This window comes from Chiloscyllium plagiosum, unplaced genomic scaffold (assembly GCF_037043375.1).
Source record: "Chiloscyllium plagiosum isolate Xiang-an unplaced genomic scaffold, Cpla_swu_hap1 HiC_scaffold_12, whole genome shotgun sequence".
Lineage (NCBI taxonomy): Eukaryota > Metazoa > Chordata > Chondrichthyes > Orectolobiformes > Hemiscylliidae > Chiloscyllium > Chiloscyllium plagiosum.
The window spans coordinates 46,956,755-46,983,951 of NW_028270150.1; the positions used below are offsets into that span (position 1 = coordinate 46,956,755).

At 40.3% G+C, this 27,197-nt stretch overlaps 1 protein-coding gene across 2 annotated transcripts in view; it reads right to left on the reverse strand.

Annotated features, from left to right (window-relative positions):
* Positions 1–24,123, reverse strand: part of wars2 (tryptophanyl tRNA synthetase 2, mitochondrial) — a 74,846-nt gene extending 50,723 nt beyond the window's left edge. The window contains exons 1-2 of one of the 2 annotated variants that reach the window (XR_006313208.2): positions 23,953–24,059; positions 17,245–18,955 (exon numbers count right to left, since the gene is read on the reverse strand). Coding sequence is in view for 1 of the 2 variants with exons in the window: in XM_043700960.2 (XP_043556895.2) it covers positions 23,953–24,045 (93 nt within the window). In the remaining variant the exon portion in view is untranslated. Of the gene's footprint in view, positions 1–17,244; positions 18,956–23,952 lie in introns of those variants that run through there. The other variant, XM_043700960.2, reaches the window with a different exon arrangement.
* Between the last annotated feature and the right edge of the window lie 3,074 nt (positions 24,124–27,197).

The window sequence follows — 27,197 nt, forward strand, 5'->3', positions numbered from 1 at the left end:
GGCACTGTCAGTTTTCTAATCTCTGCTCTTTGTATATTCTTACTGAAGACAGCCTGTTTAGAAGAACACTTTTGTTAATCTACTTTTGTCAAGTCTGGAAATTGTGTGGGATCATACCACAAGACCACATATCAATCAAACTCTTTAGTGTCATGGCTACACAACTGACTGTCATCAAGGGGAGGAAAAGAAAGCAGAAATATGACATACACATTACAAAAATCAAAGGGTGATAAAGGTACATTGGGAGTATTGCATACAATAAATCACATAAAACATCTGGAACTGTCTCATACTTTTTCATCAAGGCTGCTTATGAGCCTAAATTTAACTATTGCATAATTAGTGCCAGGAGTAAGTAAACTTCCTGCTTTAGTAAAACTGGCTCCTTCCATCTGTTTAAGGTACATAAAAGATGAACAACTTTTGTTAGTCTATTTACTTTAATGTTTTCAATAGAGAAAATAAAATTACAGATGTGCTCATATACCACACTTCAATGATGTGTGAGATTTCCTGCAAAATATTCTAATCTTATCATCTTAAATCTACCATTTTGAGACGATTTCTAACAATCAGTATTTGACACCAGGTGCTCTTAACATATTATAAGGTTGTCACTTCCTGACATATTGGTTTTGTGCAAAAGTACTTCCAAATACAAGATCTTGTTTTGGTGATGCTGGAAATGCTGACAGAATTATTATCTCTGTTCTGGCTGCTACATCTATTGCACTGGTTCAAGTGGTCATTATCACTATATTGCAGCCTTAATTTGAATTATAGTACAATCAGTCCAGACCCACAAATGGAACGACTCAGCATATGATCACAAGTATATTTTTACTTCAACTAGAAACAGAGAACATAGGAGCAGGAATAGGCAGGTTGGCTCTTTGAGCATCATTCCATATGATCACGGCTGATCATTCAACTTAGTACCATGTTCCTGCTTTCTCCCCCATATCCTTTGATCCCTAGAAGAACCATATCTATAGGATCTGTTTATATACATGGATTAGTTTTTTACTCTCCAAACCTAAGGTGCCTACATTATTGGGTGCAACATCTGTTGTTGGATTGCTTTTTCTGATCGAGGGTTTTTATGTAACATAGGGAATTTTCCTGGTTTTTAGGCCAACATTTCTCTTTTCATACCACATATACACACACACACACACACACACACAACACACACAAACGAACTTCACAATAACAATTGCTGTATCTTTGCATATCAATAAGGATCACTGCAAACACTCTGACTCAAAAAGAAAATTATAGAAACTGAACACTTACTTGAACATCTTTGTAAATAAAGAAAACATATGTAATGTGTTTTGTGGCACCAGGATAACGCAAAGTTCTTGACAGACAATAAATTATTTTTAGTTATGTAGTGATCACTGATGTGCTTCAAATAGTACTGCAGGAGTTTTTAACATCTCCTTTAAAGAGCAAACAGGACCTCTGTTTAACACTTCACCAGCGTGCTTTTGAACATAACAGGGTTCTCTAAGATACCTCATTAGCATCCAAGCTAGTCCATTCAATTGCTCATCAATGAAAGTATAATATTAAAATATAGGTGTTGCAGCACTCCAACCCTTAGATTACTTATGGATTATTACATAAATCCATAAGAAATATGATAGAAATTGGAGGGAATATCAAAGTTGATAGTTGACAAAGTTGATTGGAAGCCTCAAATTAAACTCATTACAGCATAAGTTATCCAGGTTGTAACATAGATCAGTTGTAGAAGTAATTAAACCATATTATTGGTCAGCGCATTGAATACAGGAGTTGGGAGGTCATGATGCAGCTGTACAGGACATTGATTAGGCCATTTTTGGAATACTGTGTGTAATTCTGGATTCCCTGCAATAGAAAGGATGTTGTGAAACTTGAAAGGGTACAGAAAAGATTTACAAGAATGTTGCCAGGGTTGGAAAATTTAAGCTGTAAGGGGAGGCTGAATAGGCTGGGTCTGTTTTCCCTGGAGCATTGGAGGCTGAGGGGTGACCTTCAAGAGATTTATAAAATCATGAAGGGCATGGATAGGGTGATTAGGTCTTTTCCACAGGGTGGGGAGTCCAAAAGTTGACAGCATAGGTTTAATGTGAGAGGGAAATATTTAAAAGGGTCCTAAGGGCAACTTTTTAAACACAGAGGGTAGTGTGCTAATGGAATGAGCAGCCAAGGAAGTGGTGGAGGATAGTACAGTTACACCATTTAAAAGGCATCTGGATGGGTATATGAATAGGAAGGGTTTAGAGGGATATGGCCTAAATGTTGGCAAACGGGACTAAATTAGGTTGGGATATCTAGTCGGCATGGACAAGTTGGATCAAAGAGTCTGTTTCCATGCTGTACAGCTCTATGACTCTATGACTATTTACTGTACAATCCTGTCACAGTTTGACACTACTTTTGGAACAGTTTAAATAACAAAATGTTTGAGCTTTGATGAGTTTAATTTTCCCAGATCTTTGACTATTGGGAAAAAACTGTAAAATTTGTGCCAAGGAGAGTAAAAATCGCATACAAAGCAACCAAAATTCCATTAGCAAACTTGCTGCCACATCAGTCATGCACAAAGACCAAATTAACTGATTTCAAACATCTTCTGTATAAGTCAGATTCATTTGCCACCCAAAGAGCTGAATGTTAGCAGTTGGAAAGTGTGAAGGCCTGTTCAATTCTGACATATCAGCTTTTCAGATGGGGCGATAGCCATATGATAGTGGCTGCAGTCACGGTGAGAGAAACTGGGAGCTGGGCAAACAAGGCAAGCAACTGCACATCTCCTTAAACAGATTGAAATTAACAATATGAAAGGCAAGTGTAAAATAGAGTGGGTGAATTCAATATCAAGTCAGGTACGGAGAGAAAGGGGAAGGGGACAATTTTTTAAATTTAATGTCCGACATTTTTAAAAATTTCTTACAATAATTAAAGCTTGAAGAAGTGTGATTCTATACTTGTAACAGTTTATTTCAATGTCGGCACTAATATTTATCATGTCATTAAGAAAAATTAGGCTAAAACAGACATACCTCCATACTGCGGTGAGTTTAGTGCATATTTTTACAAAGTTAATGGCAGAACAGCATGATTCTGACAACAGCTTTTGGATTGCCTTGTTTTTCCATGCATCCAACCTTGCCTGCGTGCAGCATTTGCACATAATTAAAGGTTTTAGGCACCCCGTTATTTTCGTAATATTATTTTAATTGCTGTCTTCTCTCCTGAAGGCTTTGTGCCACTGAAGTAGCTATGGATGTCCTGAAAAAACCCTAAAATTAATTTATTGCAATTAAGCGTGTATTTTAAAAATAGAGTCATACAGTTTTACAGCACAGAAACAGACCCTTCGGTCCAACTCATCCATTCCAACCAAGTTTCCCAAACGAAACTAGTTCCACTTGCCTGCATTTGGCTCATATCCCTCTAAACCTTTCCTATTCGTGTACCTGCCCAAATGTCTTATAAATGTTGTAACGGTGCCTGCATCTACCACTTCCTCTGGCAGTTCATTCTACATATGAACCACCTCTGTGTGAAAAAGTTGCTCCTCAGGTCCCTTTTAAATCTTTCTCTTCTCTCCTTAAAAATATGCCACCTAATTTTGAACTCCACAACCCTAGGGAAAAGACGTTAGCTCATCACCTTATCTGTGCCTCTCATGATTTTATAAATCTTTACAAGGTCAGCACTCAACCTCCTACACTACAGTGAATAAAGGCCCAGCCTATCCAGCCTCTCTTTAAAACTCAAACCCTCCAGTCCCAGCAACATCCTGGGAAATCTTTTCTAACCCTTCTCCAATTTAGTAACATCCTATAGCAGAACGACCAGAACTAAACACAGTGCTCCAAAAATGGCCTTACCAATGTCTTGTATAACCTCAACATGACATCCCAATTCCTATACTTAATGGTCTGAGACATGAAGGCAAACATGCTGAATACCTTCTTAACCACCCTGTCTACCTGTGATATAACTTTCAAAGAACTATGTACCTGAACCTCTGGGTCTCTGTATTTGACAAAATTACCCAGCGCCTTGCAATTAAGTGTAGAAGTCCTGCACTCGTTAGTTTTACCAAAATACAACATCCATTTATCCAAATTAAACTCCATCTGCCACTCTTCAGCCTATTGACCCAATTAATTAAGATCTCTTTGTAACCTTAGATAATCACCTTCATTGTTGACTATACCACAAATTTTGGTGTCATCTGCAAACGTACAAACCTAGTGTAGATCCCTGCAGAACACCACTGGTCACAGGTAAGGAGATGACTGGCAAGTTGGAGGCTTTCAAAAGTGAGGCATTATGTTCCTGCTCGAGTCAAAGGTAAGACTGAAAAGTGTAGGCAACGATGGATGAACAAATGATGTGGAGGAGCTGGTGTTGGATTGAGGTGGACAAAGTTAAACAACAGGAGAAAGTGGGGACTGCAGATGCTGGAGATCAGAGCTGAAAATGTGTTGCTGGAAAAGCGCAGCAGGTCAGGCAGCATCCAAGGAGCAGGAGAATCGACGTTTCAGGCATGAGCCTGATTCCTGAAGAAGAGCTCATGCCTGAAATGTCAATTCTCCTGCTCCTTGGATGCTGCCTGACCTGCTGCGCTTTTCCAGCAACACATTTTCAGCAAAGTTAAACAACACCAGGTTATAGTTCAACAGGTTTATTTGGAAGCACTAGCTTTCAGAGCGCTGCTCCTTCATCAGGTGGTTGCGAAGCAGGACCATAAAACAAGATTACTATGCCATGTAAGTAAAATTATAGATTTAACAAACCTAGATTGTTGTTAAAGCTTTCAGCTTTTAGAATGGGTTACAGGTTTCGGTTTTCTCTCTCATACATACACCCCCACACTCACGCATGCATGCACCCTCTTATAGGCTTATACCCAATCACAATCAAACACACACTTTACCAAGCTTGCACTCATGCAAATACACATACTCATTCTCTGATTACTATGCCATGTAAGTAAAATTATAGATTTAACAAACCTAGATTGTTGTTAAGGCTTTCAGCTTTTAGAATGGGTTACAGGTTTCGGTTTTCTCTCTCATACATACACCCCCACACTCTCACCCACGCATGCATGCACCCTCTTATAGGCTTATACCCAATCACAATCAAACACACACTTTACCAAGCTTGCACTCATGCAAATACACATTCTCATGTGCACTCAATCACAACACACACACACACACACACACAAATACAAGTCAATGGGGTGAACTTGTATGTGCAGAATTATATATGCAGATACATTCTATTTTGCTCAAAAAATGCACAATCTGCAGGCAGACAATGCAGTCAATCCATATAATATTTTGTAAATTCCACTTTGGAAACAGAACCAGTCTGACTCAAGATTGGGATACAGACAGACTCTGATCCCACACCTTTAATTCATTGTCTGAGCTGAGATGCCACCTTTTTCTTTAAAATAAAGTCTTAAGTTATCTTGAGAATGTGACTCAAAAGAAGTTCTAGGATTTACATATTAATAAACCAAAACCTGTAACGCATCCCAAAAGGTGAAAGACTTAACAAGACTCTAGGTTTGTTAAATATATCATTTTACTTGCATGACACTGTAACCTTGTTTTATAAATTCTGTGTCTTATGATCTTGCTTCACAATCACCTGAAGGGGCAGCGCTCTGAAAGCTAGTGCTTCCAAATAAACTTGTTGGACTGTAACCTGGGGTTGTGTGATTTTTAACTGGATAAACAAAGACATTCAGGCTCTGGTCAAAATAAGGAGCCAGCATAAATTAGGAATGGACAGCTGGGATCAAGTGAATCTCTTGAAGAGTATAAAGGGTGTAGGATCTTTCTTAAGAGGGAAATAAGGAGGGCAAAAAGAGATATGAGATAGTTTTAGCAGATAAGGTTAAGGATAATCCAAAGAGATTCTATAAAGTAAATTAAGAGCAAAAGAGCAACTAGGGAAAGAATAGGCCCCTTAAAAGATCAACAAAGTTGTCTATGTGTGGAACCATAGGAGGTGGGAGATATACTAAATGAATATTTTAGGCTGGTTTTTATTGTGGAAAATGACATGGAGGCTAGGGCACTTGGGGAAATATATATTGATGTCTTCAAAACAGTCAACAATACAGAAGGTGCTGAGGTCTTAAAAAACAAAGGTGGATAAATCTCTGGGACCTGAACCAGGATATTGTGGAGAGTCAGGGAAGAAAGTGCAGGACTCCTAGAAAATATATTTGTGTCATCTATGGCCACTGGTGAGGTGCCAAGGAATGGAGGGTGGCTAATCTTATCCCTTTATTTAAGGAAGGCTGTAGGAGAAGCCTGGGAACTCTAGACCAATGAATCGGGTGTCAATGGTAGATAAGTTGTTGAAGGGGATTCTGAGAGATAGGATTTATACGTATTTGGAGGGAAAAGGACTGATTAAGGATAGTCAGCAAAGCTTTGTGCATGGGACATCATGTCTCACAAACTGGATTTGAGTTTTTTTGAGGATGTAACCAAAAATGTTGATGAGGGCTGAATAGTAGATATTGTCAACATGGGCTTTAGTAAAGCCTTAAACAAGGTTCCGCATGGTAGGCTAATTTGTAAAATTAGATCACATGGGATTCAGGGAGAGCTTGCCAAGTGGATACAAAATTGGCTTGAGGGTAGAGACAGAGAGTAGTGGTGGAGGGTTGTTTTTCGGACTGGAGGCCCATCCCTTGTCAGCTGAGAGTACTACAGCTCACTGAGCCCTCCTATTCCAGCGCCTCTCTGCTGCCTGGAACAATGTTATCCAACATAATTCTTGTAAACAATAATCCTTTGAGAAACCAGTGCAATATTGGACTTTAAAATATATTGTTGCTCCAGCCTGCATTATTCCATGCCAAACCCATTGGGCAGCATGATGGCTCAGTGGTTAGCACTGCTACCTCACAGTGCCAAGGACCCGGATTCGATTTCGGCCTCGGGCGACTGTGTGGAGTTTGCACATTCTCCCAGTGTCTGCGTGGGTTCCCTCCAGGTGCTCCGGTTTCCTCCCACATTCCAAAGCGATGTGCAGATTAGATGAATTGGCCATGCTAAATTTCCCATAGTGTTAGGTGCTATAGGGAAATAAGTCTGGGTGGGTTACTCTTCGGAGGGTCGGTGTGGACTTATTGGGCCAAAGGACCTGTTTCCATACTGTTGGGAATCTAATCTAATCTTATTACTGCCCAGTAAACTGACTAATGGCCCTTGCTGCCTTGCAGATCATTCTAGGGCACTCTCAGTAGCAAGGAACACATTTTATAGGATTGACATTGTTCCTGAGTTGTTGGATTGTGTAGTCAGTAGCGCAGATGCAACAGTAATTAAATTTTGTAGCTTCTTCATTATGGCACATGGCCTTGAACAAGTTTTGGTATCCCGAAGAGAGCGGACAATATAAACATTACATGTAAAACATGTTTTAAAAGTAATAATTAAAACGGAGCACTTAAAATTTTCCAGTACGGCAAAATGCATGTGAAAATAATAAAAGGAGATTTGAAATGGTAGATATAACTCGATATCTTAAGGAAATACCTGCCGTGTGACAACTGCCACCCCCCCCCCCCCCCCCCACCCCCACATGTTGTAAGCGAGATGTACATGGACATTCAAGCCTAATTTTATGGTTAAACCGGGTACACTAAGCTCCCAAGATTGAATTTCAAATGAAAGTGAAACTCAGAAACAACAATCTCTACACTTTCTATATTGGTTCCATCTGAATCACACACTTGTTGTAAGTACAGCTCCACTTTTAACTCCATGCTTCCTATGGTATGACAGCACTGAAAAAGATTGCATCTTCAGGCAATGGAGTGGAATTGAAAATGATGCTACCAATACATATAATCCCTTTTGGTATTCTATTTGATGAACTGTTATAGCACTTTAGAGTTTAGATAGCTTAGATTCCCTACAGTGCAGAAACAGGCCCTTCGGCCCAAAAAGTCCACACCAACCCTCCAAAGAGTAACCCACCCAGACCCATTCACCTACTCCCTACTAATACACCTATCACTATGGGCAATTTAGCATGGCCAATTCACCTGACCCAATTTGTGCTTAAAATTCTATGTTGTTTGTGCCAGTTTCCCAATTTGACCCAATTAATCTAATCTGCACATCTTTTTGGACTGTGGGAGGAAACTGGAGCACCTGGAAGAAACCCACACAGCCACGGGGAGAATGTGCAAACTCCACACAGACAGTCACCTGAAGCTAGAATCGAACCCGGGTCCCTGGCGCTGCAAGGCAGCAGTGCTCACCACTGAGCCACTGTTCTGCCCCACTTAGTGGCCCAGAAATTGTTTGGAAAATAAAGATGAGTTTAACATCTATATTACTCTGGCTATAAACAATTCGCAAGTTGATACACTTCAGGAGGTCCAAACTGCCACAATTTGTTACAAGATTTTAACCACCAGGCTTGTGAAAATAGGAGCAAAAGACCGTGAATTTCAAGATAATGCTGCTATTTCCTAATGAATATACACAGTTAGGATAGGTAGCATCGTTAAAAGTCCATTTAATGATGTTCCTGCAAAGCCAATTGATTTCTCCAGAGCAGGAAAGGAATTGAAATTACTGATACTTATTCCTATGATCAGAAAATTTTGTTCTCATAGGTTCTTTTTTTAAAAATAATACTTCGCTAAATTTTATTTTTAGTTTTCCTCAATTCAAATTTTCATGTTTCCGGGGTTTCTCTTTCTTAATTCAATTTAATTCCTAGGTCATGGGATTCCTTCACTGCCTTTCCTCTTTGTTCTTTAAATTGCTTAAGAATATTGTGAGTCCGATTGTTTGCCAAAGTCCTAGATGCCTTGAATTCCTCGCAGTTTCACAACAGGCAATTATTACTTCCCACTTCCAGCAATCCTAAAGGCAAAAGATTTTAGCTGAAGTTGAAGGGAGGTAAAGTCTAACAAGGCATGCTGCGGTTGTGGGTATGTTTGCCGAGCTGAGAAGTTGGATTTGCAGATGTTTTGTCCCGTCTGGGTGACATCCTCAGTACTTTGAAGCCTCCTGTGAAGTGCTGCTGTACTGTTACTTCTGGAACTTATTTGGTTCCGTTCCTGCTGCTTCCAGTTGCTCATTGCAGTGGTCGGTTTATTGCGTTTAGGTCTACTTGGTTGTTGACGAGTGCCATGCTTCCAGAAATTCTCTGGCTGTCCTATGTATAGCTTGTCCTATGACCGTTGTCTTGTCCTCGTTGAAGTTTGTGGTCCTTCTCATCTGGGACAGTCACGCTGGTCATGTGATCGTCACGTTGTTTGTCTGTTAGACATTTGTGGATGAAGTTGCGGGGGTATCGTTCTTGGCATAGACTTTGTCTCAGAACTAACGGCCAGACTTCTCCGATCACTGGGATTCATGACAGCCCATAAACCGACAGTCACGCACAGACAACAACTCACCAGGATAAAAGACCCTATATACCCATCATCTGCAAGGCTTACGTAATTTACAAAATTCCATGCAAAGACTGCAGGAAATACAATATAGGAAAAACAGGCAGATAACCAGCAATCTGGATCCATGAACACCAACTAAACACCACAACCAGCTGTACCTAGTATTCACACACACAGATTGCAAGGACCACAAATTCGACTGGGACAACACAACTATCATAGAACAAGCTACACAGAGGACAGCCAGAGAATTTCTAAAAGCATGACACTCATCCACGGTCTCCATCAACAAACACATTGACCGAGATCCAATATACCGGCCACTACAACAAACAACCGGAGCTGGCAAGCGGAAGCAGCAGGAACAGAGCCAAATCATTTGAAGAAGAGACAGTATAGCAGCGCTTCACAGGAGGCTCCAAAGCACTGAAGATGTCACCGAGGCAGGGGACGAAACGTCTGTAAATCAACTTCACAGCTCAGCAAACATACCCACTATCACAGGAACTGGCGACCGAGTGACAAATCTTTACGCAAACCTCGAACAAGGCAGGTTATGAGTTGACACACTCCATCAAATTCTGGGCCAATTATTGACTTATAATGTATTTACTTTGTCCCTCCAAATAATTCACTGTTTTTCTGATAACATCCTGCATCATTTTGGAAATGAGGAAACACTTAGTAGCTTGCATGTTTTTACTTGAATTCAAGTTAAAAGAAAAAAAACTATAAAGCCAATTTATAACAATCTTTCTATTTATTTATTTTCTGCTTGCTGCACTGTTGGTTCAGCTGAGTTAACAAGACATTCAATAAATTTCAAATTCAAAAGTTTTGTTAAGTGTAATAAACAGTTTGCAATCAAAGCAAATTATTATGGAACTTGCCAACACATGGTCAATAAGAAGCTTTGAGGAATCTGTTTAAGGAAAGATCATGTATTTCACCTAATACATACTTCTAATGTGCTGGAAGCAGTCACTGAAACCACCTTAATTATGGAGTGGAAAGAAAATCACATAACAATCCAGTGCCAGAGAATAGATTACATTTAATTGAAACAAATAACTTAGTATTTTGTGATTCTGAACCCAGGTTTTGAGCAGACAGAAAAGATCTTTGCATTAATCTATTAGAGACTTCCTATTGTAATCTATATCTTAAGTGTTCAAAGCTACCATTACACAACCACATCATTTCCATTCTTATTTTTGAATCAGTAGTTACTCATTTATTAGAAATTATTTTAAAATTTTAGACGAGAGCATATTTTTCCCTTTCAAACTGAATTTTGGATTTGTGAAGGATAAAGTGGCACACTTACTGCACTTAAAACTTTACAGTATGCCTCTAAATAAGACCATATTGCTCATTTTATATATTTTACAAGGCTTTCATTCCATTATTTTGCCAGGACCCTTGGGACAGTCCACCTGGCATTTTTAATATTACATGGAACTGCAGTTCATGGTTTGATCCTGTTTTACCTTGTGATTTAAAACTTCTTCAGCGGGAAATATCAGCTTTGAAGAAAAGAAACTGTACAAAAAATGTAGATGTAGTATATTAGTCTGCAGAGAAGAACAAGGGAGGGAAAACAGACATGTATTGTAAGTTATAAATTTCAACCATTTCTAACCAGTTCAGTAACGTGCTACTGTATTGGCCCTTAGAAATTATATACAATGGCAATAAAATGTTTCTGCATGTCTTGGGATATGAGTACTTTAATAATGCATGTTACTTTCGGAATAAAAACTGTGCATGTATGGTCAAAACATAAAACAGCACCTGGTTTAGCGTATAATGCCTCCTACTCTATTCCATTTATATTACTACATAAGAGTTCTTTAATTTCTAGGCTACAGTGAATCTTGTATCAACAGCTGACCAACACACTCTCCCTTTCACCACTATCTATATTCATTGAGAATGTCAGCGTGGCTTTGTGAGGGGCAGGTCATGCCTCACAAATCTTATGGAGTTCTTTGAGGTGGTGATAATGACAGGTTGATGAAGGTGGTGTATATGGTCTTCAGCAAGGCATTTGATAAGGTTCCCCATAATAGGCTCATTCAGAAAGTTAGGAGGTATGAGATACAGGGAAATCTGGCTGTCTGGATTCAGAATTGGTTGGCTGACAGAAGGCAGAGTGTGATTATAGATGGAAAATATTCTCCCTGGAGGTCAGTGGTAACTGGTGTCCCGCAGGGCTCTATTCTTGGGCCTCTACGCTTTGTAGTTTTTATAAATGACTTGTATGAAGAGGTTGAGGGGTGGGTTAGTAAATTTGCCGATGACACAAAGGTTGGAGGTGCCGTCGATAGTATCAAGGGCTATTGCAGGCTGCAGCATGACATAGACAGGATGCAGAGCTGGGCTGAGAAATGACAGATGCAGTTCAACTTGGATAAATGTGAAATGATGCACTTTAGAAGGTTGAACTTGAATGCTGAATATAGGATTAAAGACAGGATTCTTGGCAGTGTGGAACAGAGGGGTCTAGACGTACAAGTACATAGATCCCTCAAAGTTGCCACCCAAGTGGATAGGGTTGTTAAGAAAGCATATGGTGTTTTAGCTTTCATTAACAGGGGGAATCGAGTTTAAGAGCCATGAGGTTTTGCTGCAGCTCTACAAGACCCTGGTGAGACCACACTTGGAACATTGTGTCCAGTTCTGGTCACCCTATTATAGGAAAGATACAGAGGCTTTGGAGAGGGTGCAAAGAACCAGGGTACCAGGGTGCTGCCTGGACTGGAAGGCTTGTCTTACGAAGAGAGGTTGACTAAGCTCAGACTTTTCTCTCTGGAGAGAAGGAGGAAGAAAGGTGACCTGATCGAGGTATACAATGAGACACATGGATAGAATCAATAGCCAGAGACTTTTCCCCAGGGCAGGATTGACTGGCACGAGGGGTAATAGTTTTAAGTTGTTAGGAGGAAGGTATAGAGGAGATGTCAGAGGTAGTTTCTTCTCAAAGAGAGTAGTGAATGCATGGAGTGCATTGCCAGTGGTGGTGGTGGAAGCAGAGTCATTAGGGACATTTAAGCAACTGCTGGACATGCACATGGACAGCAGTGAATTGAGGGGTGCGTAGGTTAGGTTATTTTATTTTAGTTTAGATTAGGAATAATCCTCGGCACAACATCGTGGGCCGAAGGGCCTGTTCTGTGCTGTACTTTTCTATGTTTTATGTTCTATGAGGTGCTCTCAATAAATAGCACAAGGTCCCAGATATGGTGAAGTCCACATTTAAATCAATTTGCCTAAAAATCTATTTTGGTAGCAGATGATTTTACCAGATTTCACCTACATCAGTGAGACCATCTCATCTCTGAAGAATCATTACCAAAACCTTGAGCATTTTGTTAACCCAAATCTCCTCCCTTCTACTTTCATTCAAACTTGTACAATGTCTGTTTATCCTTCAGACTTCGAGTTCCATGAATTTGCCTCGTTATCTGCTCGGGCTCCTCAGCCTGACCCAACCTCCATTCGTAAGCATTGCCAAACTCCAACATTCTACACACAACCCATCTACCACCTTTCTGCTTTTAACAAAAACCAATCTTTGAAAACTTCTTTTTTTTTTAACCTAGAAACATAAAGCATAGTAGCAGGAGTAGCCCTTCAGACCTGCTCCGTCATTTAATATGATCAAGGCTGACCATCCAACTCAGTACCATGTTCCTGCTTTTACCCTTATCTTTTGATCCCTTTAGTCTGAAGAAATATTTCCGTCTTTCTTGAGAGTCTTTGATGTCCACAAGCTCAATTCCTACAGTGTGGAAGCAGGCCATTCAGCCCACTGAGTCCACACTGACCCTTCAAGAGCATCCCGCCAGACTCACCCCTTTAACCCTATCCCTATAACTCTGCATTCTTCCTTATCCCTGTCCTAAAAGGACTAATGTTCATCCTTTGACTGTGATCCCTGGTTCTGGACTCCCTGGTCAATGAGAACACCCTTTCTGCATCTGACCTATCTAATCCATTAGGATTTTATAGGCTTCTATAACATCTGCCTCATTCTTCTAAACACCACAGAATATGGTCCTAACTGATCCAGTCCCTCCCTATATGTCAGTCCCATCAATCCAGGAATCAGTCTGGTAAAGCTTTTTATCCTCCCTCAATAACCAGAAAATCCTTCCTCAGGTGGAGAAACCAAAATTGCATATAATATTCCAGGTTTAGTCCTACCAGTGCTCTGTATAAATTACAGCAAGACATCCCTGTTCTTGCACTCCAATCCTCTTGCTATGAAGGCCAACATACCATTTGCCTTCTTTATCACGTGCTGTATCTGTTTGCTTATTTCAACCAATTATCATAAAAGGATACCCAGGTCTCGTTAGATCTCTATCTTTCCCACATTATTACCATTTAGATAATCTGCCTAACTAGCTGTGGGATGAAAGTGGATAACTTCACAACTATCCACATTATACTGCATCTGCCATGTGTTTGCCCACTTACTTAACTTGTCCACACTAAAGCTTGGCTGCATCCACTTCACAGCATACTCTCCCACCCAGCTTTGTGTCATCCACAAACTTGGTGATATTATGTGCAGTTTCCTCAATGAAATCGTTAATATACATTCTGACTTGCTAGCCTTAGATGCTGCAACCATCACTCCACACTGTAACAACCAAAAACATCTCCACTTTCATTGTAAAAAAAAAAGGGTCATTCTTCTCTGTTTAGTCCAACATACCATCACCATTGATACCTGTATTAATTTACTTCGAATTAGTCAGATTCGCATCAATGGTCTTCACACTATGACACAGGCAATTTCCAACCTCTGTTTCAATGGTACACTCCCTGGTTCAAACATCAGTTTACAACTGCTCACTTTCCTTGAAAATTCTTACAATTTCAAGAACATTTCCAAACCTTCTTTTCCTTATCACAAAATCAAAATAGAAACACTATGTCCTGCAGCTAGACTGGAACAGGAGACTGGTGCCACCCATGTCTTCATTTTACACCCACTGAAAGGCTGACACCCACTTGCTCATGTGGCTCTTTGCTTGCTACCTCAGAGGCCATCATGTGTGAATTCTTCATTGTCACCCTCCCACTTGCCATTCTGTTATTTCAATTACGTGGAGCAAACAGCAAGGAAGTGGGGCAGCGAATGGCAGGGAGACAATGAGGGTTGCGGAGGAGTGAAGTGGTAAGCAGGGGTCAACCAAATGTTAAAGACTAGGGCAGAAAATAACCCATGATCCTAGGATTTTTGACTGGTGCTTTGAGGTTAAATATTCTGTGAAAATTACAATCTTTAAAATATTAGGTTGGTGGAGTCACATCAAGCACCTGTACTTTGGAAAATGTTTGAAAAAGAACAACTTTATTGTTGTTGCAATTGTTAAAGTATCTTTGACTTGCTCAATGCTACTCATGGGCTTATACCTTGATGCAGAACACTAACTGTGGTGTTGCTGGCTGTGATGTCACAGGCACTGCAACTTCATGTGGGGGCAAGTGTGCCCCCAGCAATTTTGGTGGCAGCAAACACAGTCTACACAAAGTGCTGTTAACATATAGGTCCAGCAATAATTGTGGAGCGATGTTTCAAATACTACTGCAATTTCTTTCTCCACAGACAGTACCAGACCTGCTGAATATTTGTATCATTTTTGGTTTAATTACAGCCTTTCAACATCTGCAGTATTTTGCTCTTGTTCTTTCCATCACAAACCATGTCTTGGATATCTGTCGCTTGTAACTTCAATCCAAATGTCTGACAATAAACATAAGCAGTTTATGAACTCCAAAAAAAAGACACATGCTTGACAGCTTCTAAATTTCCATCTACTCCATTCACAGGTATACTGTCTCCCTCTTCCTGACTTTGCAAAGTGCATCTCCTTCCCGCAGTCCAACTATAATGTTTGCTCAATCTCATCTTGTCACAGTCACAACAATCCAATTACTCCTTCTAGATCTATTTTCAAACCTAAACTCTGGAGTTGTGTTTTGAAAAATAGATATCATTACATCTTCCTTCAAAACATTATTCTAAATTCCTTCACATTTCCTGACATGGCCTTTTATGTCAAGGTAACCATTCAACTCTACGTTTAATTCATACTAATCTGGTCTCATCTGTTTATTCCATTGAGACTGTTCTGGAAAGCATTACCAGTAATGTCTTGTGATTACTACAAACATAGCATACTATGATTCTTTATCTTGCTTAATCTGACATTTAGTATTTTGGAACCATTTATTCATAGTTTCTCCACAGCTTCTCCTTTGTGCTCCATTTCATTGTAATTCACTGTTGTCTCCATTTTTCACCCTCCCAACATGACCTCCTTGAATGATTTCCTCTCCTGTGCCATTGTCCCATTTTTATGTCCCATTTCTGTTTAACATTTGGGACACAAATTATTTTGTTATTCCATAATCCCATCCATCAGACTATTCCTGCAAATTCTCACTGCAATTGCCACGCGCAGGTAACCAAGTCCAAGCTCATTTTAATATTTGCATTCTGTCCCATTACTCTTTTTGTTAAATAAGTTCAGTGGTTTACTAAAAACAAAGGGAGTCACCATTTGCTTCAGGAAAATATATTTTTAATAAAATATCCATTATCTTTCCATGGCCTAAATAATTCTTACATTGCATATATGGTACACTCTGAAAAAGGAAACAATTTCATAAGCATCACTAATACTAAAGCAATCTGAAACTTCAGCACTTTTCTGAAATTTGTAATTCAATTGAAGGAAAGATCTCATGAACTCTCATCTCTCATGAACTGGAACTAAACAAGATCACATTAAAAACCTTGCTTGATCAGTAATGCAGAAGAACTGCTGGGATACATCTACTCTATCATTGACATGTTGTCAGCTCACAGAATTTTTAAAAAGTCTGCTCCAATTAGAAAAGATGGCTTATAAAATGTCTAATCAGAGTTATAAATCGCGCATGTATAATTTCTGCAACTCATAAGGAAAATCCTCACTGCTTTACATCTGGTAACTTGTAAGGGATTCCTTTTTTGTGGGATGTACTCTCCAGTCAGTGGTTCTACTGTAATGTGTCCTCAAAAAAACATCTGTTTCACACATGGTTTCTGAAAGCTAAAGTGACTAGCATTGTTGCATGTGACAAGTAAACACACATTCTTTCAATCTCAAGTCGAATTTACTCGTAAATTACTACAAGGCCTAGCAAAGTTGAAAAGCATGTTAATTTTACAGCTGATCTTTTATTCATTGGGTAAGGTGTTGGGGAGAATCAACCGGCAACTGCTCTTATCTGAAAAATCCTGTCATTAAAACATTCATGTAAATAGTACTCAGAAAGAAAGGGATAGGGTGAAGTGACAGGGGAGTTACTTTGGAATTATGTTGACAACAAAGAAAGCTGAAAGCCAACAAATAATAATAAAAAAGAAACTTGACAGTAAAAGAAAATAAAGGCATTACAGAGTTAATATCAAAAGATTCAGAGAGAAGATGGCTGAAATACTTTCGATACAAAGTAAGAGCTGGTCTGCTCCAATTACAACATTTAGCTAGTATAGAATCTAATATTCAAAGAACATATCATATGAAATAACAAAGACATGCTGGGAATTAGAACATACATTGTGTACAAAGTGCAATTGTTTAAAAATAATGTTATCCATATTCAATTCAATTATTAGCATGAACAATATATCCCATTAAGATGGCTGGTTATTTTTTGAAAGCAATAAATATTTCAATTTTCTTTTTAGGAAACCAAATTCTTCCAATCACAGATAAGGAACAAAAATGACTTTATTTCTCGGAATACAAAATAAAGAAACTTTAATGAACATGGCTTTATCATTCATTCAATCTGTTGTTGCAACTTTTTCAACTAGTCTTGCAAAGACAAAAGCTGGGACCAATATACAACAACATCAGGTTCATTGATCTGAAATCATAAAATCATAGAATCTCTACAGTATGGAATATTTTTCTCCAGAGATGCTGCCGATCTCAGTACTTTCAGCATTTTGCCTTTTTATTTCAGATTTTGATTATCTGCATTAAAGTTGGAACCATATCTATCTACTTTATATGGAATCAAACAACTTCTCTGTCTGAAGTAGTCAACTACCTAATTTGAATTTAAGCTAAAGTAATAAGCCAGCAATTTAAATTTAAGACATTGGTAACCATTCCATAAAGTTTTCCAATTAAGGACCATACTCATTGTTTTGCACTACATCAAAACAAATCATGTAAAACCCGACTTTACATCAAACTTAAAATGCTTAGAACCAGGAAGTTGTGGCAAGTTCCATTTGGACTTACAAGAAAGAAGTTCAAGTGTTTTGAGCCTTAGACATCTTCCCAGTCAGAGATGAAGCAACACTCCAGAATATGTTTTTAACCTCAATAATTGTGGGACCGCAATAAGTTACAACCACATCTCACATCCCATTGCATTCACAATTAATTGATTTAATATGCAAGTTGGGAGGAAGAACGGGTAAAGTGACTGTACCTTGGAATGCGAATAGCAGTGATTGAGGAGAGCCTGAATCAAATAAGAGGATGAGACCAGAGCTGCTATTGCTTCACACTTCTAGCAAGACAAACATCGCTCTTCAGAAAATTAGCTAGGTTCGCCTTGTTTTCTTTTATTCTGCTTCTTTCCAAATACCCACACAGTCCCCAGCCCCTCAGCCCAACAAAGCCACAAACCCATTCATTCTCTTTTGCAAGTTTTAGTCCTATGTTTCCTTATTCTCTTCCTCTTTTCATTCTTTGATTATTCTCCCTTTAGCATTTAATGACATTATAACTGTAAAACCTCATTTGGGGTGGAGAGGTGGAGAGAGAAGACAAAGAGGACACAACAAATAACTCAACCATTAAGAGGAAAATATTCGACGAGAAATTGAGTTCAAGATTACAGTGAAAAAAAAGTCAGAGATTGCAGGTGGGGATATGTGCTGGGGAGGGAAGAAAAAATTGCTGGACCTATGGAGATAATGGAGATTTTTTATTTGATTGCTTTAATGCAAAATACATGAGCCATTCAGCACTCTTTCACATTTTATGGATAATGAGATAGGTTTGCAGCAAATTGTGCAATTAATCCTCCCCAAAATTTACACTGTTGTAACTTCATTCTTTTTGGTACGCAGTGCAAAATATGGGGTCCCAATAAGGCCTCTACAAAGGCTTTTAGGAATTCAATTAGTTTCACTTTCTAAAAGTCAGGAATATGATTTAAGTCTATGAATATTTGATTGGTCCCTTTAATGGAGAATAAATATGAGCAATTAGCACTCTTTACACTTTATGAACAGTGTGAATTTGTGCCAGATATGAACCTTCTAAATAATGTTATCCTTTGCCTATAGTGCTGGTTGTCCTGCTGATTGACACAGTCGTCCATAAAGTATTTCCAAATGTAGCCACTGATATCTCATTCTTTTCCTTATCCTTCATTCCCATCATATGTTGGTCTTCTGCACTGAGAAAGAGTAAGGAAATAACTGTCATGTTTCAGCAATCCAGCCTTGAAAATACAATAATGCCAAGCCTTCATTGGGGGTAATGACCAAAAATTGCATTCCTTTAAGAACTTTCACTTAAAAATTGGTACATTTTAAAGGTTACATAAATATTTGACAAAATGTAATTATGTAGCCTCACTTAGCTGTACATTACAAAAGAAAAAAACCTTCAAACCATTTCCAATTAATTACTTTTGAAATGCTAGCATTGTTATGAAGACAAACATAGCACTCAAAACACATTCAAGATTCAGAGAGATCTTGTCTTTTATCTGGAGATGTTGATTCAGATATAAATATTTCTTACTTTGATCAGTGCCATAGAAGTTTCCATATCCACCTGAACAAGATCATATAGATTTGCTATTGTATGTAAGCTGAAAGATTTCACCTCCAATAATGCAAATATTCTTAGTATTGTGTTGCTGAAGGCTTTGCAGTGGGAACTGAATGCAAGTCATGATTTGGAGATGCTGGTGTTGGATTGGGGTGGCTGAAAATGTGTTGCTGGAAAAGCGCAGCAGGTCAGGCAGCATCCAGGGAACAGGAGAATCGACGTTTCGGGCATAAGCCCTTCTTCAGGAAGGATTGGGGTGTACAAAGTTAAAAATCACAACACCAGGTTTAATTGGAAGCACACGAGCTTTCGGAGCGTCGCTCCTTCATCAGGTGATTGTTTTAGGATTGAGTCCTCCACTATCACCTGATGAAGGAGCGACGCTCCGAAAGCTAGTGTGTTTCCAATTAAACTTGTTGGACTATAACCTGGTGTTGTGTGATTTTTGACTGAATGCAAGGTTGTTTGACTCAGGTGCAAATGCTTTCACTAAGCCAAGTTAACATGTGTACTTTTAACAATCACTCTACAGAGATTGAGAGCAGATTGTTAAAATTTTATGGGCTTAACAGTACTGCAATTGCTGAAATTATTGTAGAATAATCTAAGGATAATTAATTCCACAGTCTGACGACAAGACAGTGGGTTTGCAACAAACATGAAAATAAATTATATTATCTTTAACAATTTAAAAGTTATGATTTTCAAACCATTTTGCCTTAAAAGAGAATTCATATTCTGATAAACACAGACATCATCACTTGGTAAAATGTGACCCAGATGGACATTTAAAAAAAAATTCTGTGTTCAGTCTCTTTAAAATTCAGCTCATCCTGAGCTTTGTTGCTCATATCTTGATACTCCTCAAAACCTACAAATTTGACCGAGCTTTTAGTCATCTTCCCTAAAACCTCTTTATGTAGGTTAGTGCTAATTTTGTTTGATGGTGGTCTTGTAAAGTGCCTTGCAGTGTTTTACTTTGTTAAACATGCATAATTTAATAATAACCCTGAGATACTCAACCATTGAAACTTGAAGTTTTGCTCTTCCCAGGGAAAAAAAAGTGGGAAAAAGCGAGTTTGATTAAGGTGTCAATAACAAGCAAATTCTAGGACGAAAGGGTGATACTATACACTGACTAGGCTGGATATGAGTAAAACTGTAATTGAATATCTTGTACAGTGCTGCGATATTTATACCATAATGAACCAAGGCCTGATTCCAATGAAACTAAAATACAATTGCTTCAACTCAACAATGGTAGGCTGATACAATTGTGGTCTTTGAAATATTACTTTATAATAACACTGCAGCAATTAACCAACATTAATCGCCCACTTCTTATTGGTAGCCTCTTTCTTACATGTCAGTCATGACTCAACTGGTAACATGCTTGTCTCAGTGACAACATTCTGTGTTCTAGTCCCACTCTGGCATTTGAGCACAAAATTCTGAATTCCACTGCATTACTTAAGATGTGTCATCTTTCAGATGAAATATTAAAACTGAGACAACATCTTTCCTCTTAAATGGATGTAAAAAGATCCCAAGGCACTATTTCAAAGAAGAACAATGGAGTTATCCTTAGGATCTTGGCTAACATGCATCCCTGAATCAACATCACAAAAGCAAATAATTTGGTTGTTATCACACAGCTATTTGTGGGAGTGCACTGTGTGCAACTTGGCTGGCACATTTCTTATGTTATAACATTAACTATACATCAAAGTACTTTGTTGGCAGTGAAGAGCATATATTGTATTGAAGCACTACATGAATGCCATTTTTTAAAATTCTGTAACTCCCTTCCTATATTTCACCACCTACATCTCCATCTTTAAAAATCTCACAATGCTTCTGAATTAAGTGCTCCATCACTACTTCTAATGATCACTCCATGACTCAACATCCAATATCACTTGCAACTGTCCATTTTATTTTCTTTCGTTATCATTTTATTTCATCTTTCATGTCATTTCCTCTTACTCCACTCCCAGGTAAAGAAGGGTATGTATACATGGAATTTATTAAATTTCAAGGAGTTGTTTTATATGGGTATATTTTGACTTACCACAGAGAAACAAGAACAAGGTTCCCCATGGGAGACTGGTTGGCAAGGTTAGATCGCACGGAATACAGGGAGATTTGGATACAGAACTGGCTCAAAGATAGAAGACAGAGGGTGGTGGTGGAGAGTTGTTTTTCAGACTGGAGGGCTGTGACCAGTGGAGTGCCACAAGGATCAGCGCTGGGTCCTCTACTTTTTGTCATTTACATAAATGATTTGGATGTGAGCATAAGAGGTACAGTTAGTAAGTTTGCAGATGACACCAATATTGGAGCTGTAGTGGACAGCGAAGAGGGTTACCTCAGGTTACAACAGGATCTGGGCAAGATGGGCCAATGGGCTGAGAAGTGGACGATGGAGTTTAATTCAGATAAGTGAGAGGTGCTGCATTTTGGGAAAACAAATCTTAGCAGGACTTATACACTTAATGGTAAAGTCCGAGGGAGTGTTGCTGAACAAAGAGACCTTGGAGTACAGGTTCACAGCTCTTTGAAAATGGAGTCGCAGGTAGATAGGATAGTGAAGAAGGCGTTTGGTATGCATTGGTCAGAGTATCGAGTACAGGAGTTGGGAGGTCATGTTGCGGCTGTACAGAACATTGGTAAAGCCACTGTTGGAATATTGCGTGCAATTCTGGTCTCCTTCCTATCGGAAAGATGTTGTGAAACTTGAAAGGGTTTAGAAAAGATTTTGCAAGGATGTTGCCAGGGTTGGAGCATTTGAGCTACAGTGAGAGGCTGAACAGGCTGGAGCTGCTTTCCCTGGAGCGTTGGAGGCTGAGAGGTGACCTTATAGAGGTTTACAAAATTATGAGGGACATGGATAGGGTAAATAGGCAAAGTCTTTTCCTTGGGGTTGGGGAGTCCAGAACTAGAGGGAATAGGTTTAGGGTGAGAGGGGAAAGATATAAAAGAGACCTACGGGGCAACTTTTTCACACAGAGGGTGGAACGTGTATGGAATGAGCTGCCAGAGGATGTGGTGGAGGCTGGCACAATTGCAACTTTTAAGAGGGATTTGGATGGGTATATGAATAGGAAGGGTTTGGAGGGATATGGGCCGGGTGCTGGCAGGCGAGACTAAATTGGGTTGGAATATCTGGTCGGCATGGACAAGTTGGACTGAAGGGTCTGTTTCCATGCTGTACATCTCTAGGACTCTATAATAAATAAAGAACAATGATTTCTTTTTTTCTTCTATGACTGATGAGAGGTGCAACCAAACATTATAGGCTGGGAATTTGTCTGGCTTGGACACCATTATAAAGCTGAATTAGCAGATTCAGTTCAACTGATAGTCAGAATGAAGCTCTAAACAAAAGGCAAAGAACTGCAGATGCTGGAAAACAAACAAAAACAGAAATTGCTGGAGAAACTCAGGAAGTCTGCCAGCATCTGCGAAGAGAAAGCAGTCAATATTTCAGTGAGCCTTCTTCAGAAAGGATTTTTCTCTCGATAGATGCTGCCTGACCTGAGTTGTGCCAGCAATTTCTGCCAGAATGAAGCTCCCTGGGTTCACAAGTAATACTAATTCAGCTGGATGTAATAAACTCAAAAGAAAAGAATCATCAGCATCAATTGCTTACACAAGAATATTATGTGGAGGTGCCGGTGTTGGACTGGGGTGGAAAAAGTTTTTTAAAAAAATCACACAACACCAGGTATAGTCCAACGGGGTTATTTGAAAGTACAACCTTTGGGGCACTGCTCCTTCATCAGCTAGCTACTTAACAAAGGAGCAGTGCCCCAAAAGGTTGTACATCCAAATAACCCTATTGGACTGTAACCTGGTGTCATGTGATTTTTAACTTTGTACACAAAAATAGTACAGCCACAAAGTTCCCTTCCTATCTGTGCTGGAAGATTCAAGTCCCATTTGCCCTGGAGATGCATCTCCACATAATATATATGAACATGTTGATTAAAAGTAGGTATTTATTCATTTTTTAAAAAATTATAAAGGACATACTATTGGGGCTGCAAATTCTAGCAGCACCATAATTATCTAAAATGATAATTGCAGCAATTCAACCACTGCTTTTACCTTACACACCTAACAATCCATCAGTTTACAATCCAGGTACAGCCAACAATAGCAGTACACATAATTGAATTAAATATTAAAATGAAGTACTCGCAAATCTAAATTACACAACACATTGATTCAGGAGACCAGAAAAGCAACGATTCAACTTCCTCCCTGCACCCAAAGTGTCACTGCGTGATAGATTACCAACCAGATATATTTATATTCCCTTCACACATACTTAGACCAGCCGTATGGTTGCAGCTGGGGACCAGAGGGAGAACAGAAATTATTCTGACTTTGTTTCAGAGACAAGATAATCTTGCAACGGCAAAATGATCATGGTACCCGTAACGTTGGTGTCACAGCCCCCGGATCCAAAGCAGGGGGCCAGCCCATGCAGCAAAGCCTCACACTCCCCGGCTATCAATTAGCACAGGCCGCGCTGCTCCGGCTCACTGCCTGGGCAGGTTTGGGGGATGTCACCGCAGATTCACAATGAAAGGCTTCGGGTGGCGCAAATACCTTTGGTGCCAGGCTAGATTCGACGCGGAAAGATCCAACCCCGAGTTTAAAAACTGGAAACCTCATCACCCTCTTTACAACGGGCGCCGCCATCTTCAGGTTAAAGGTCAGCAGTGATGTCGTGTGACATCACCGCGGAGCCCCTTTGCCTTGGTGGACAATCAGGGTCAGTGTCTGATAAATGTCTGGCTGAAGGGTTGTATACTTCTCATTCCCCCAGCAAATTAACAAAGGGTTAAACCTTCGATGCTGTTGCATTCAGCATGAAGCCAGGGACATAAATCTGGTGAAAAGTAAGCTGTTTCTAACTCCTGGGGTTGCATTAACTGCAAAACAAATGCAAGTGAATCAAAGCAATCCCTACTGTGCTGGGTAGTCTTTATCTCCCCAGTTGAATGTCATTGAGTCATATAGCTTTACAGCATGAAAAAAAACCTTCAGTCCATCATGTCCAGTCATCAAACATCTATTTATTCGAATTCTGTTTCCTAGCACTTGGTGTGCTACGGTGTTTCAAGCATTCATTGTAGATCTTAAATATCTTCAGGGTTCCCTCCTCTGCCACACTTTTAGACAGTGAGTTCCAAATTAGAAACAAAAAAATCCCTGCAGATGCTGGAATCCAAAATAGACAAAGTAATGGTCCTGAAAAAGGGTAAATACTCAAAACATTGACTTCTCCACCTTCTGATGCTGCTTAGCTTGCTGTGTTCTTCCAGCCTTCTGTTTGACTACAATGAGTTTCAAATACCCAGAACCCTGAAACAAAATTTCTCAAGTCTCCTCCAAACTGCCTTGACTAAGGAAAGGTTTCTCCAGATTTACTCTATGAATGCCCCTCATAAATTTGCACACCTTAATCAGATCCCCTTTCAGCCTCCTCTGCTCTAAGAAAATCTCCAACCAACTAGTCTCTATTCATAGCTGAATCTCTGCAGCCCAGGCAACATCTTGATGAATTAGGCTACGACCCTTATCACTGGGTGGGTACTTCATCATGGATTTTTAGGTCATCACAGCCCCTGTACTTTTGTATCTTAATTCCATCATCTATTGTGTACTGGGAAGCTTACGAAAAAGGAGTCAGACACCAAGTGCTCTAGCTCCTGAATTTAATGACATTAGCGAGTTTTGTGAGATTTGTAGCGCGGGTTGAGGTTGTGGATGTAGGTTTGCTTGCTGAGCTGGAAGGTTCATTTTCAGACATTTCATCACCATACTAGGTAACATCTTCAGTGATGAGAAAAAGAACAGGAAATGACATCACCAATCCAAGGAAACCCAAACATATAAATAGAAAGCAGGAATCACCAGCAGTGCTTCGCCTGGAGGCTCACTGAAGATGTTACCTAGTATGGTGACGAAATGTCTGAAAATGAACCTTCCAGCTCAGCAAGCAAACCTACATCCAAAATTTAATGACATCTTTATACATTGTGCATGCCTATAACTTATGAATACATTACAAGGATCATGAGACTGAAGTGAATCCAGAAGTTGAAGGACATTAGTGAAGTTGTTTCAGTATAATCACAATACTGGCATCTACCCAATAATGTGGTCAAATTTCCCAGAGCTGTCCCATCCATAAAAAGCAGGGTTGTGAAAGGGCTTATTGACAATGCTATCAAGTGGGAGTGACAAAGCAACAAACTGCTCACACATGCTCAGTTTTGCTTCTGCTGGAGAAACTCTTCATCTGCCCTTATCACAGCTTTGGTCCAAGTATAGAGTGAACAGCTGAACTCAGGTAAGGGGAGAGTGACTAGCCTTGATATCAAGGAGTAAGTGAGGACTGCAGATGCTGGAGATCAGAACTGACAATGTGTTGCTGGAAAAGTGCAGCAGGTCAGGCAGCATCCAAGGAGCAGGAGAATCAACGTTTCGGGCATGAGCCCTTCTTCAGGAATGAGGAAAGTGTGCCAAGCAGGCTAAGATAAAAGGTAGGGAGGAGGGACTTGGGAGAGGGGCGTTGGAAATGCGATAGGTGGAAGGAAGTTAAGGCGAGGGTGATAAGGTGAGGGTGATAGGCCGGACTGGGGGTAGGGGGGGCGGAGAGGTCAAGAAGAAGATTGCAGGTTAGGAAGGTGGTGCTGAGTTCGAGGGTTGGGACTGAGACAAAGTGGGGGGAGGAGAAATGAGGAAACTGGAGAAATCTGAGTTCTTCCCTTGTGGTTGGAGGGTTCCTAGGTGGAAGATGAGGCACTCTTCCTCCAGCCGTCATGTTGCTATGGTCTGGCGATGGTGGAGTCCAAGGACCTGCATGTCCTTGGTGGAGTTGAGCCACGCGGTGGTTGGGTTGGTTGGTCCGGGTGTCCCAGAGGTGAGCTCTGAAACGTTCCGCAAGTAGGCAGCCTGTCTCCCCAATATAGAGGAGGCCACATTGGGTGCAGCAGATGCATTAAATGATGTGTGTGGAGGTGCAGGTGAATTTGTGGCAGATATGGAAGGTGCCAGTGTAGCTGCGTTGGAGGCACCACCCCCCACCTTTTCCTCCACTACATCGATGACTGTATCGGCGCTGCCTCATGCTCCCACGAGGAGGTTGAACAGTTCATCCACTTTACTAACACCTTCCACCCCGACCTCAAATTTACCTGGACCGTCTCAGACTCCTCCCTCCCCTTCCTAGACCTCTCCATTTCTATCTCGGGCGACTGAATCAACACGGACATTTACTATAAACCAACCGACTCCCACAGCTACCTCGACTACACCTTCTCCCACCCTGCCCCCTGTAAAAACGTCACCCCATATTCCCAATTTCTTTGTCTCTGCCGCATCTGCTCCCAGGAGGACCAGTTCCAATACCGAACAACCCAGATGGCCTCTTTCTTCAAAAACCGCAATTTCCCCCCATACGTGGTCGACGATGCTCTCCACCGCATCTCCTCCACTTCCCTCTCCTCCACCCTTGAGCCCCGCCCCTCCAACCGCCACCAGGACAGAACCCCACTGGTCCTCACCTACCACCCCACCAACCTCCATATACATCGTATCATCGGTCGTCATTTCTGCCACCTCCAAATGGACCCCACCACCAGGGATATATTTCCCTCCCCTCTATCAGCGTTCCGAAAAGACCACTCCCTCCGTGACTCCCTCGTCAGGTCCACACCCCCCCACCAACCCAACCTCCACTCCCGGCACCTTCCCCTGCAACCGCAAGAAATGCAAAACTTGCGCCCACACCTCCCCCCTTACTTCCCTCCAAGGCCCCAAGGGATCCTTCCATAGGAACCATC